Here is a 13,634-nt window from a genome sequence, read left to right as displayed (position 1 = left end):
TGGTTTTCGACTTTTATATTTTTATTTTAAATTTTAATGATTTGGATTTTTAAAAACCGATAGGCCTTCCTTTGAAAGACCTTTTTCGTCGTCCTTTTGTTTCTGACACTGACACCTGGCATCCACATTCAGCGGGAAATTGTTCAAGCGTTTCTGTTAGCAGTTAAGTGGAAAAACGCAAAACGCAGACTCGGATTTCATAGATCCTGTATGGCTGATAGGTAAGGCCACCAGATAACCATGGCCTCCATAAATATTGCAGATAACTATGCCCTCATTAATTCAAACTAATGACATGGAGGCTTATCCCGACAAATATGGCATGCCTGACTTCGCAACGCCTTCACCGCATTCGATTATCAGTGTTTCAAGGGAAGTGGGATATAAATTCAGGAACCATATCTGCCTTCACCACCAACGCAAGAAGCAAGCCTTTGTTTGTCCTGCATAATACTACCATAGCGAGAGAAGACCATTTGCGCAAAAAGGAAAATGGCGAGCTCTACTGCAGGCCAGGTTATCAAATGCAAAGGTAATTACTCCAGTTGAGTCCAGTTCAGTGCAAAGAGTCATGGCCACATTCTATTTATTTCATGTATATCATTTCAGGGCAAAATTGAATTTCAGGGTTAAGTTGGATTTATGCAAACTGTATGTGTGCTTCTTGAAATCTGATATATTTTGATATTTGTATATCTGTTGCAGCTGCTGTTGCCTGGGCAGCAGGGGAGCCTCTGAAGATTGAAGAAGTGGAGGTGGCTCCCCCACAGGCAATGGAAGTCAGAATTAAAATTCATTATACTGCCTTGTGTCATACAGACGTTTATTTCTGGGAAGCAAAGGTATGCTTTGAAAAATTATTGGAACTAAATTTATTAAACATCAATAAAAATTAAAGTCTGGATATGTGGCATTCCCCTGCACTGTATGATACATTAGCTTCCTCTTTATACAATTAAGTCACTACAAACATTGATTATTACATATTTTCAACAGTGAAATTAAATTACTGATACTCATACTGCTTTCTGTTGCAGGGCCAAACCCCTCTCTTTCCCCGCATTTTGGGACATGAAGCAGCTGGGTATGCACTCTGTTTTTTATTCAAAATAAATTAATTAGTTATACTAGTAGGCATGTAGAATTTCAGAAGGGAAAAAGAGACAGAAACTTTGTGATTTATTGTTCACTAACTATAGGTTGGTTGACACAGGGTTGTTGAGAGTGTTGGAGAAGGGGTGACTGACCTCAAGGAGGGTGACACTGTGCTTCCTATATTTACTGGAGAATGTGGAGAATGCAGACACTGCAAGTCAGAGGAGAGCAACATGTGTGATCTTCTGAGAATTAACACTGAGAGAGGGGTTATGATAAATGATGGAAAAACAAGGTTTTCAAAAGATGGGAAACCGATTTACCATTTCCTTGGTACATCGACTTTCAGCGAGTACACTGTTGCTCATGCCGGTTGTGTTGCCAAAATTAATCCAGAGGCCCCTCTTGACAAAGTCTGTGTTCTGAGTTGTGGTGCCTCAACAGGTAACTACTTCATGTGAACTTCTTAATGTACTTGGTTGATGATTGTGAAACCCATGATCGTTTCCTAGATTAGAAATGTCATTCAAACTTCATTTTGCTGTGGATTCAGGGATGGGTGCGGCTTTGAATGTAGCCAAACCCAAGAAGGGTTCAACAGTAGCAGTATTTGGCCTTGGGGCTGTTGGGCTTGGTGTAAGTACTAACGAAAAGTGTACTCTCTTTATGTTCGTGTCAATACTCTTATTTTACAGTCATTAATGGATTATGATGATTATTTAACAGTTCAGCACTGTTCCTGAATATTTTGGGACCAATATCATGAGTGTACCCTTTAGTTTTCTGTTATGCATCTTGTTTGGGTTAATCTATGCAGGCTGCTGAAGGGGCAAGAATTGCAGGAGCTTCTCGAATAATTGGAATCGATTTAAACAGTGAAAGATTTGAAAAAGGTTGAAAATTGACCATTTCCACCATTTGTTAATCAGTGTATATATGTTAAATTGCCCATTTCCGTCATTTGTGAGTCAGTGTGTATATGTTTGACTGAAGAATTGCCTTTCCTTTCTAATTTTTTTGATCCTTTTACAGCAAAACTCTTTGGTGTAACGGAATTTATTAACCCACTAGACCACGCCAAGCCTGTTCAAGAGGTCACTTAGTTTATATTAATTAACTTTTAAAGCTGAATACAGTTTTACCTTGCCTTGCAAGAACTGCTGATTAAATTCTTTTACAGGTTATTGCTGAGAAAACTGATGGAGGGGTGGACTACAGTATCGAGTGCACGGGGAATGTTAAGGCCATGATTCAAGCCTTCGAATCCTGTCATGACGTATTTAGTCTGCCCTGCCTTGCCTTCCCTCTCTTCTGAAATTGTAAATATACGCTCAGTTTTAGCAACTATGCATATGCTGATCACATGGGTATCCCGCCTGTCTATCGCCGTATGTGTCTCGTGTCTCGTCGAGGTCGAGAAGAGTCCCAAGCCCATGGCATCTTGTGCCATGCCTGCAGAGTCCCAGTAAAGCCAAGCATCCATTTCCAAGGAATGGGAATGAGCGAATATTAAGAGATTTCAAAGATTCACAGGTGGGTACTGGAACTTCCCTAAGTCCAGACTCTTTGATCCCGGTGCATTTTTCAAGTGTGAGCACCTTCAGCTTTCCACTACAGCTTCCTAAAGCATCTATCAGGCCAAAGTGAGATATCATATTGCGTTCCTCTAACTGTAAATTTTCAAGCGAAATTGCAGTTTTGGTAAATGCTTTCAAACCTTTGTCAGACAATAATTCACACTTGCGCGCACTAGGGCAGCCTTGTCCTATGGACTCCAAACCCGGGTCTGTTAATCCTCGACAACAGGTAATTGACAGTAGTTTCAGCTTTTGCATAACTGAAGAATTTCCCAGAGCCTGAAAACCCTTCTCTGTGACTTTCTGGAGATTTACAAATGTTAATTTAGTTAAATTCTTGCAGTAAAGTCCGATAGCAGCTAAAGTATGATTAGTAACTTTTACGGCCTGCAGCTTCACCTTCTCCAACTTTGTTGAACTTGACACTAAAGACATAATCCCTTGGTCACCAACAAGAGAACAGTCACTGACGGATAAGGATTTAAGATTGGGACAGTGCTGCCCAACTGCTTCCAGGGACTTGTTTCCGATTTTTGGGCAGCTTTCTATGTTGAGGGTTAATAAGCCAGGGCAATTTTCCGCAATAGCTTCCAAACTCTTGTCTCCAATCAATGGGCAGTTGAACAGGTCAAGCTTTTCCAACAGATGACAGCCCTTAGCAATTGCCAACAGTCCCTTACCGCTAATTAAGGGGCAATCCCAGAGAGATAAGACCCTGAGTGCTGGGCATCCAAGACCAATTGTACTAAGACCTAGATCACTCACCCCTCGGGAAGGGTGATTTCCTCGGATTTTGAGCTTGCCTAGTCCTCCTCGACCACCCATGCCTATAGAAATTGCTGCAAGCCTAATATCAGTAGCTCTCTTTCCTTCCAAACACCTGGACAGGTCTCTAATAGCCCATCTTGGCTGCTTTTCACCTGTTCCTTTCCATCCTACGTCCAACTCCGTTGACTCTGACTCTAAATATTCCACTTCACCAAATCCATCATCGGAAAACTCTTCAAAATTGTTCTCAGTAAAACTTGCATTCTTTTGACACAGTTTACATTGTTCTGAGCAGTCTCTATTAGGTGTTTCTCCACAAGTTTTGGGGCTTGGCTTGGATCTCTTGATTTCACTTCTCTGCATGCTGCTCTGGAGCATAAGCCAGCGCTTCGACACACACGCGGATACGCTGCGGTCTCGAGCTGCTGGTAGATGTCTGAATATTTCAAAAAGACATTCATCAGGCAGCATGCTAATAAGATCTTTCTGTTCTTGCCTTCGCTTTGTCTCTCTGAATGGTATGATGAAATTACCACGGAGTCTTTTCCGAGGAGGGCAAAGTACTTCCATTCGAGGTGCAAGAGACAAGAAAAGATCTGTATCCACATGACCAGAAAACTTAGGCCTTCCAAAGTCTTCATCACCTGCAGATCCAAGGTATAGCACCCTCAGCACAAAAGATATATAGCACCAGTCATTTTTTTACTACCTCAATGGCAAATAAACCAAACATAAAGACTGAAATTTAGCTACAGCACCCAACAGATCACAACCAACCCTCGTAAATCATCTACCATACTTGAAAAGTTGAAACAAACCCACAGATCGTTCAGAGAATAATTCCAGATTGATGAATAGAGTGATAATACGTTTATCCCTTTTAAGTTAATATTAAGATTCATTATTCAAATAATTACACAGCAGCTGAAGGCCTAAAACTAGACAAAACCAAGGCTCCTGCTCCTAAGATGCTAAATGATAGTCAAAGGTTGCCTTAAACCCAGCAAGAACAAGCAAAAGCACAAGGTAAAATGGATGGAAAGAAACGTAGCAAATGATTTAAAATCCACAAATCAAAAGTCCAAAACATTAAAGCCCCGGACACCCATTAACGATAGCAACAGCGACAACCGAAGAAGAAAAGTATTATGAATTTGAGGTTGAAGATGCAGAGGACGAATCAGATTCTGATGTTGGGGAGATAAAGACAACCAGCAAGTAAAGGGCAAGGGATTGAGGTGGGCTGATGTAGACGACAATGGATTGGATAAGACGCAAAAAAAGGCTCATAGAAGCTCTGCCTCCAAAGTTGTCTGGAAGGAGCAAGGCCTTGATGAAACATATAATTTGTTTATCAGAAGAGGATGATCCATCTGAATTAATCATGAAGTGGGTGAGAATAATGAAGCCCAAAAGAGTAGATTGGCTTGCAGTCCTCAAACAGATGGAGGAACAGAACCTCAACCATCCCCTCTTCTTCAAGGTCAGTGGCTTTTCAATTATTATAGATGTGCTTCTTAAATATAGATGGACTGAGTAAATTATTAACCAAGTTGATCTGTATGACATTTTATTTTCAGTCCACTAATGCCTTTACTGCTCTGCAATTTATGCCATACGAAGCTTCTTGGCAGTGTTATCAGACTCTTCGCAGTCCAAGTGGAGTCGGGAGTTTGACTATGTTTTAAGAGGAAACAGAGTCTAATCAGCTGAATCTGAATCAATCCCGACTTATTCTTTAAAGTTTAACTCATAAATATCACCCAAACTCACTGTTACCACTCAAATTATCACCTAGGAGGAAAAGTCCTAACCTCAATGGGACAACCTAGACGCATAATACGCAAGCCACTCACTGTCACCTTGATGGCCTTGCCCGACCAAGGAGACTGCCTATCCCAGGGGGAATCCGCATGATCAATTTAAACTTAGATTGTTGGGAGAGAAATTGGAAAATACTAGCATGACACCTTGATGGCCTTGCCCGACCAAGGAGACTGCCTATCCCAGGGGGAATCCGCATGATCAATTTAAACTTAGATTGTTGGGAGAGAAATTGGAAAATACTAGCATGAATTGACTACTCTTATACTTAACTCAATCAAATCGATTCATTCGTCAAAGATGTGAGAATTTGCAAATGTTGAGATCAAGTGTGAAATACCCCCGAAGTGAATGCTTAAATGGTTACAAACAAGTAGATTAATGTTGAGAACAAGTGTGAAGTAATCCCAAAGTGATGCTTAAATGATTACAAAATGTAGATTAATGTTGAGAACAATTGTGAAGTATCCCAAGTGATGCATAATTTGTTATAAAATTAGATTGATTCAAGTCACAAGGTAATGTTGAATCTAAAACCCCTGTTTAGATAGAGACCATTCACGTATGGAAATTGCAACAAGTAATCCATAAAGTCCAATTTTAAATACCATTCAAAAATTGCAACTGAAGACCATAAGATTTTGTGATAAATCATTTTTGCTTCATGTATTACTCCTTAAGAGAGTGATCTTATTCACAAAAATGCAGCGAATTTGAGTCATATCCAATATCTCTAGAACCAGTGGGTATTGACACGCTCAAATAGCGCTTATCAAAGTGTTAGGTTGTAAGCAGTTGTGGTTATCAATTTGAAGCGTTGTCTTAGTACGTGTGTATGATCACAATATAAGCAATGAGATAATATTTCAAAGTATGGCATATATCAATGTTATCATAAGAAATAGTGATTGCAAATGAATGAAAACAAAAACATCTAAAATGCTATACAAATAATTCCAAGTGAAGTATTACTCTCTTGATTCTGCCTTAAACTGAATCTGCCCTTAAATAGTATAGCCTTAAGAAAATATTCCAACCATTAAACTGTCAACTGAAAATTTTGAATGAAGTCATTTGGCCCACTCTTTGTAATTCGTCTCAAAGTAAAAACATCCATTCCTTTTTTAGCAATATTAAACCGGATCTGATATAATCATTGCAAGTGCAAATGTTGTGATATGCTAAAGCAAGGTCTAGAATTATTGCCAGTATTTAAGATATTTACCATTAGCAAAACCTAAACCCTAACGTCCTCTTATTGGAGAAAGACTGACCTTCTTCAAAGCTTATATCAGTTGGAAAAACAATGGCAATCCTTGCAAAAAAACCTAGTCATCGATAAAAGAGAAACATAGAGCGAAAACCTCACATTGAATTTGCCCCTTAATTGCATTCTCCCAAATGTTTTTCAACTAAGCTTGTAGAGGAACTGCCACAACTCCAACCGTGACTTTAGCAAGTGAATCCTCTTTTCTATTTATAACATTCAAATTAAAACCTGAATAATAAAATAATATTTCTTTACAAAAGACCCTGGTATCCTCCTTTTTTTCCCTTTGAGTGAATAAAATAGGCCCACAATGCTACTTGTCATCTCCATAAGGAAAGAGCTAGCCTCTAAATCTGTAGAGAAGACCTCAACATTGTGTCCTTATCCCAAAACACCTCAAAAGGTGACATATGCTTTTAAATATGTGACAATGGATTAAATAATGTGTCCTCTTTAGTTGGTGGTCTGCACTCATATAAGCGATATTCTTCTCTTCTGGAAACTTTCCAGTTTTGTCCCTCAACATTCTCGTAGATGTTTTCTTCCAAATTGTAGGATATAATTTCAGGTGTAATTTCCAGCATTATTTCTCAGTGTGCCCATAAATCAACACTGCAATGATTGTAGTGATTCCTGGTGTTGTCTTTTGAGTCACTGAGCAGCGGTGAAAGTCCTATTTCTGTTCGTTTGCCTTTCCTTGGTTTTCCATTTCCCCACTTACTGCTGGTTTTCTGTTCTTGTACTCAATAAATAGAGCCTTCTTACCAGAATCATTAAGGTTCTTTACTTCAAATGGGGTAAATTCCTTTCTGATGTAGCCATGTAGTTCTCCTCAATTTTTTATCAACGTTTGAGGAACTTCTACTTTGAGATTTAGCAAGCTTGCTGATTTCTTATATTCAGTGGTGTAGTCCTGAACAATTTTTCTTGTGTTTGTGAAAATATCACAATTAAATGGATCTTCTTGATATCCAATATCATAGAACTGATCCTTCAACAGCATTTTGAATGTCTCCCATGATACTATCGAGGGTCTCCTTTGCTGCTTCAAAGATTGCATATAGCTGTCTCACCTTAAAGCATGGTGGAAGATAACGAGGAAGTCCTCAAATTCAGAAGGTTTCAGGCTGTTTACCCTTAGTATCCTCTTGATGAGAATTTCCTTCTTTCTTGAAATTTACTGAGCATTCCTCTTTCTTTGTCATTAGATGGGTCATCATTTTTGTTAACATACCAATATTTGTTTTTAACCGACTAAGGATGATATTGGTTCTTCTCTTTCTTCTTGGTATTGTTTGTCAATATGAAAGACCAAATACACAATGCATGGAAGATGTAAAATATGATCTTTATATCAAATGGGGCCATTGCATACAATGAGGCAGATCTCCTTTTATATTACTGGTTATTTCTTGTACAACTAATTTCCCTAATCACGATAATTACAAGTGAATTTGAATTAATCTTACCAAAATTCTTAGTTCCTTGAAGTTTATCTATTATGTTATCAATGCATGGCAATGGATATCAGTTTTTAAGGATATGGATCAACAATCGTCAACACTTTTAACTGCTTTGAAGTTTTGCTCTGCTCCGTTGGATCAGGTGACACACTTTTAACTGTTGATTTGAATGGTGACTGCTTTTTCCAAATATCAGTTGAGTTGCCTTACTACTTTTTCCCATTCTTTTATGTCACTATTGAAGATATTTTTACTGCTTTTTCCCTGCCATTTGTTGTTGTTTTTCTTCTTCCCTGGCTTCTGGCAAGCACTGTTCTTTTGTGCAGAGAAAGGTTGGTTGATGAAGCTCTTCACATTCTGCACTAGATGCACTTCAGTAGAGAAATCCCTGTGGATACCCAAATCTACCATATACTCCTAGATTGATGCATTGTCCAGAAATTATTGGAAGAAGGCAAGCAGGTCCACGCCCACATGAGAATCACAGGGGCTCATCAGAATCCCTACTTGGCTACCAAGCTTGTTTATCTTTATTCTGCCTGTGGAAGCATTGTCGATGCGCGGGCGGCCTTCGATGAAGCCTCTGAGCGGACTATGTTTATGTGGAATGCTTTGCTCAGAGATTATGTTAAGAATGGGTTCTGTGAAACCAAGGCTATGGAGATTTATAATCAGATGAAGTTATCTGGCACAGAGCTTGATAATTTTACGTTCTCAATCATGCTGAAGGCATGTGGAAGCTTAATGGACCTGCAACACGGGATGGAGATTCATGGGCAGGTTATTAAGACCGGTTATGAGCTTGATGTCTTTGTGGGAGGTGTGCTTGTGGATATGTATTGCAGGTGCCGTTCTGTGGAGGATGCAACTAAAGTGTTTGAGGAAATGCGCCATCGAGATGTTGTCACATGGACAGCTATGATTGTTGGACTTGTGCATAATGGGTTTCATGGCGAAGCATTGGAATGTTTCCGGCAGATACATGTGGTGTAGTATTTCACGGATACTGGGTTTTTCATCAGATGGGATGGCCATTGGGATATATGTCTGGACGAGGATTTTCCCATAGCAGCCAATCACATTAAGGCGAATGCAGAGGAATTCAAATAGGTGTTTTTGCGTGTGCGTACAAGCTCATATGCAAGTGCAAGCAATAGGTTAAGATCGTGGTACTATGTTGTTTAAAGTTTCTGTAGTTTATTGTCTAGGGATGGATTCTGTATGCTATTTCCTGAAATTATGTTCAAGGCCTTTATATATATAATAATTAAACTATGTATTCAAAGTTTGCCTAATACTCTTTGTGATGTAAACAAATTTCAATGAACATCAAACTATTCTCATAATTGGCATGGATTCTTGCAACATATCATCGGCAAGTTTTTTTTCCCTTCAATTTTGTGATTCGTTCCTTCTGGTCGAGGAAGGTTCCAGACCTTCACGTCTTACCTGAGCTCAAAAAGATAGAACAATATCAAAGGTCAATGAGCAAGTAATTCAAATGACAAGTATAAGAGCGATATAGTGCACTATTGCAAGTAAGATGGAATGTTCACAAATCAATGGGAGAGCCTAGACGCATTATAGGCAAGCCACTGTCATCGACACTTTCATTCTCGTTGAGACATCTGGCGTGGTTTCCTACTCGACCTCTGGGTATAGTCCTGCTTGACATATGTGCACAGATTTTACGTCACCTTATAATATTTATTATTTTAAACCAAAATACAATTCTTTCAATTTAACATTTCTATCGGCCTCTCTTTGCACCTTTTGGGGCAATTGCTAGTTTTTTAATTATTGAATTAAATTTTATTTAATTCTTTTTCTTATACTTTATACCTTTTTTAAAGAATTTTATATAGTTTCTGATTTCAAGTTTTCGTGATTCATCTCGTTTTTGTTTTTGAGATTGTTTTTCCAGATTTATCATGTGATTGATTTTTTGGTCACTAGAAAACTAGTGATATAATTAAACAGAAAAAACAATCTCAAAAAAATTATTTAATTTTAAATTTTTTATAAATTTTTAAAATTTTTAAATTATAATTTTTAAGAATTTTATTTAGTTTAAGATATTTTTTATATAATTTTTTTTAATTCATTTTTTTTTGTTTTTATGTAATCTATGAATTATATTTTTAAATGTTTTTATTTTGTATTTTTTTCACATTACTAATAGTTGTTAAAATTAGTTTTATTTTTTGGACCAAATTATTTTTAAGGTATTAGCCTCCGTCTGGTATGTTATTTATTTTACCAGATCTTTATCAAAGCGTAATGAATGTAAGATATAGCGCTATTTGCGAATAAAATAAGAGATATAACGCCTAAATATCACCAATTGAGGATTAAAAGTGCTGATAGTGTAAACTTTACAAAAAGTGTATATATTTTATTTTTTGAAATAAGAGATTGTATAATTTTATCTCTTTTGAATTTCAATTTTTATTATTTTATATATGAAATAAGGGATTTTTAACTTTTAAGTCTGTGAAAAAAATTATCAAATTATATATATTTTTATTGGTTAGAAAAAAAAAAATATTTTAAATAGAAAATTAATTATATTTTTTTATAATAATAATGAGTTGAATGATTTTTTAAAATTGTCTGATTGGATGATGACCCTCCATGGATTCACCTATATAAGTTGCAGCTAGAGTTGCAAAGATCAGAGCTTGAATACCGCCCGTAAATAATCCCAGGAATATTACAGGTATAGGAACTATTAAAGGTACCGAGAAACAAGAACAGCAACTACCAATTCGTCAGCTAATATATTTCCAAAAAGTCGAAAACTAAGTGATAAAGGTTTTGTAAAATCTTCTAAGATGTTAATTGGTAAAAGTATTGGGGTTGGTTGAATATATTTACCAAAATAACCTAACCCCTTCTTTGTAACCTGCATAGAAATATGCTAACGTAACTAAAGCTAGAGCAACCGTAGTATTAATATCATTTGTAGGTGCAGCTAACTCCCCCTGAGGTGATTTTAGAATAGCACCTGTTAGAAACAAAGATAAATAGAAACATAGTTCCAATAAAGGGAACCCAGGGACCATATTCTTCCTCCCCAATCTAAGTTCTGGTCAAGTCCAAAAAATATTCGAGAATATATTCAACAAAATTTTGACCACCGGTAGGAATGGTTTGTGGATCTCGAACAACTATGGTAGCTAAACCTAATAAGACAGCAATTACAACCCAAGAAGTTATAAGTACCTGTCCATGAACTTGAAACCCCCGTATTTGCCAATAAAAATGTTGACCCACCTCCACACCGGATATCTCATAGATATGATTCAGTGTGCTAATAGGAGATCGTACGATATCCATATCCATATTACCCAACTCCATATCTATATCCATATCATTTATAAATCCAACTCTACCTATGAGAATAAATGACCCACTTAACTCAGTGGTTAGAGTATCGCTTTCATACATTATTTCTTTAACTTCTGAATCCCAAATGACCATAGTGGACCACTCGCCAATTTGACCACTATTAGTAGATAGAATTATTTCTTTAACTTCTAATCCCAAATGACTGGATTAGGAGACGGTACACGAAGATTTCATAGCCATAGTGGACCACTCGCCAATTTGACCACTATTAGTAGATAGAATTATTTCTTTAACTTCTGAATCCCAAATGACTGGATTAGGAGACAGTACACGAAGATTTAGGGTCATTTTCAGAATTAACTTTCCAAGTTTTTTTTTAATAAATAATATTAGTCTAGTTATATAAATTAAATGGTAGGTAAAGGTCTATAAATATCAATCCATAATAAGCATCAAAACACTTATTTTATAATAGATCTCAAATTATTAAAAAAAAAAAATCTTAAAACTAGTTAAATTATTATTATTATTATAAAAAGATTAATATCTATATCTATATATATATATATATATATGGAAAAACATGGAATGAGATTCTTATCCATGAAGATTTACCCTATTTTACCATGAAAGATTTTAATCTATAAATAAGCTTTGTAACAAATACTATGGATCAATACCATGGTTTATCGATACCGCATGTCAAAAAAAGCTATAACTCATTTCATATGACACTTATGACATTTTTTTAATTAATCAATTTTAAAATTTAAGTTTTCGTGATCCATGTTACATTAAGGCTCTTCTTAATCAATTTTAATTAAGAGAGTAAAAAAAACATAACTAATTTAGAGATAAGTATCGACCTTTAATTTCTCAATACTACTAAAAATATTCTAGAATATTCCATAGAAATTAAATCTTTATTGAGAATTTTCTAACAAAAACATATAATATAAATAAATAACTTAGTTTGATTTTAACTTAACTCACTTAAAAAATAATCAAAATTGTGAAAATCATACATCCCAACTTTTTCTTCATTTTCCAAAACCCTAGCCCGGATAGAGAAGATATTTGGATATAAATCTTATTTTCCAAAAAAAAAAAATGGTACAATTTTATCTAATTCTATCAAAAACACCCTCTATAAAGAGCAGTACCTTTCATTTATGATATTATCCGATCTCTATTTTCTTTTCATAGATTTATGATATTATCCTATTTCCACTTTAATTTCCTATAATTATTATTGAAAAATAAAATTAGAAATATTATTATTAAGAGATACACACCCGAAATTAAATAAAATTTGAAATTGATACTAAGCCATAGCAGAACGCACTGTTCTGTGAACCAATTCATAAATTTATTGTTGAGAGATAGAAATCAGAAATCGTTTTGCGTACCCATTCATAAATTTATTGTTGAGAGATAGAAATTAGAAATCAATTAGATGTTAAAATTGATATTAAACGATAACAGAACGCACTGTTGTTTTGTAATTTAAAAATCAAATAGCACATTGTTTTTATGCGTACCTAACAATGACAGAACTCTAGGAGGGCTTGAACCTCTTTAGAATTTAAAATAAATTTAACCAAATAAAACACTATTTGTTGTTGAGAGATACAATTTAAAATAAATTTAACAAAATAAAATAGGAGGGCTTAACCTATTTATTGTTGAGAGATAGAATTTAAAATAAATTTATCCAAAACAGAACACTATTTTCTGTGTACCCGATAAGGGCTTGAACCTCTTTAGAATTTCAAATAAATTTAACCAAATAAAACACTATTTGTTGTTTAGAGATACAATTTAAAATAAATTTAAGAAAATAAAAGAGGAGGGCTTAACCTATTTAGTGTTGAGAGAGAGAATTAAAATAAATTTATCCAAAACGGAACACTATTTTCTGTGTACTCGTTTAGTGTTGAGAGAGAGAATTAAAATAAATTTATCCAAAACGGAACACTATTTTCTGTGTACTCGATAATGCATGAACGCTAGAAGGAGGGCTTGAACCTCCGACCTTGTGGTTAACAGCCACACGCTCTAACCAACTGAGCTACTCCAGCTGCTCTAACCAACTGAGCTACTCCAGCTATTCGGTTTTGTGATTGAATTTTTAACTCCTTACTGGTTACCCAAGGCGGAGTCTAGTTCTTCTATAATTCCCTTACCCTTACCCACTGTTAGGTATTCTTACGTCCTCCTCATAAACTAAATCTGGTCGGAAAACGCAAAATTTCAAAATTAATTCTGTTGCCAGTATTTGAAACC

The 13,634-nt window shown here is 35.9% G+C and overlaps 3 protein-coding genes and 1 non-coding gene across 4 annotated transcripts; 2 read left to right on the top strand and 2 right to left on the bottom strand.

The window, feature by feature from the left end:
* Positions 1 to 408: 408 nt before the first annotated feature.
* Positions 409 to 2,410, top strand: LOC149182297 (alcohol dehydrogenase 1-like). Its single transcript, XM_089414517.1, has 8 exons — positions 409 to 532; positions 706 to 842; positions 1,038 to 1,084; positions 1,214 to 1,539; positions 1,649 to 1,731; positions 1,913 to 1,988; positions 2,128 to 2,189; positions 2,276 to 2,410. Exons 1-8 carry the CDS (start codon positions 493 to 495, stop codon positions 2,408 to 2,410), a joined length of 906 nt encoding a protein of 301 aa, XP_089270643.1. The 5' UTR covers positions 409 to 492.
* Positions 2,411 to 2,432: 22 nt separating this feature from the next.
* Positions 2,433 to 4,080, bottom strand: LOC149182296 (EIN3-binding F-box protein 1-like). The gene has a single exon (XM_089414516.1). It carries the CDS (start codon positions 4,008 to 4,010, stop codon positions 2,433 to 2,435), a length of 1,578 nt encoding a protein of 525 aa, XP_089270642.1. The 5' UTR covers positions 4,011 to 4,080.
* Positions 4,081 to 8,471: 4,391 nt separating this feature from the next.
* Positions 8,472 to 8,990, top strand: LOC149182295 (pentatricopeptide repeat-containing protein At2g33680-like). Its single transcript, XM_089414515.1, has one exon. The coding sequence runs from the start codon at positions 8,472 to 8,474 to the stop codon at positions 8,988 to 8,990; it is 519 nt and encodes a 172-aa protein (XP_089270641.1).
* Positions 8,991 to 13,355: 4,365 nt separating this feature from the next.
* TRNAN-GUU (transfer RNA asparagine (anticodon GUU)) lies at positions 13,356 to 13,429 on the bottom strand. The gene has a single exon. It is a non-coding gene; the product is annotated as a tRNA-Asn (tRNA).
* Positions 13,430 to 13,634: the final 205 nt, after the last annotated feature.

Source organism: Pinus tabuliformis, chromosome 3_2 (assembly GCF_031772625.1).
Source record: "Pinus tabuliformis cultivar Carrire ecotype Pingquan chromosome 3_2, CPIR1, whole genome shotgun sequence".
NCBI classification, from domain to species: Eukaryota; Viridiplantae; Streptophyta; class Pinopsida; order Pinales; family Pinaceae; genus Pinus; species Pinus tabuliformis.
The sequence above is the reverse complement of the archived record's forward strand: the minus strand, read 5'-3'. Positions and strand labels throughout refer to the sequence as shown.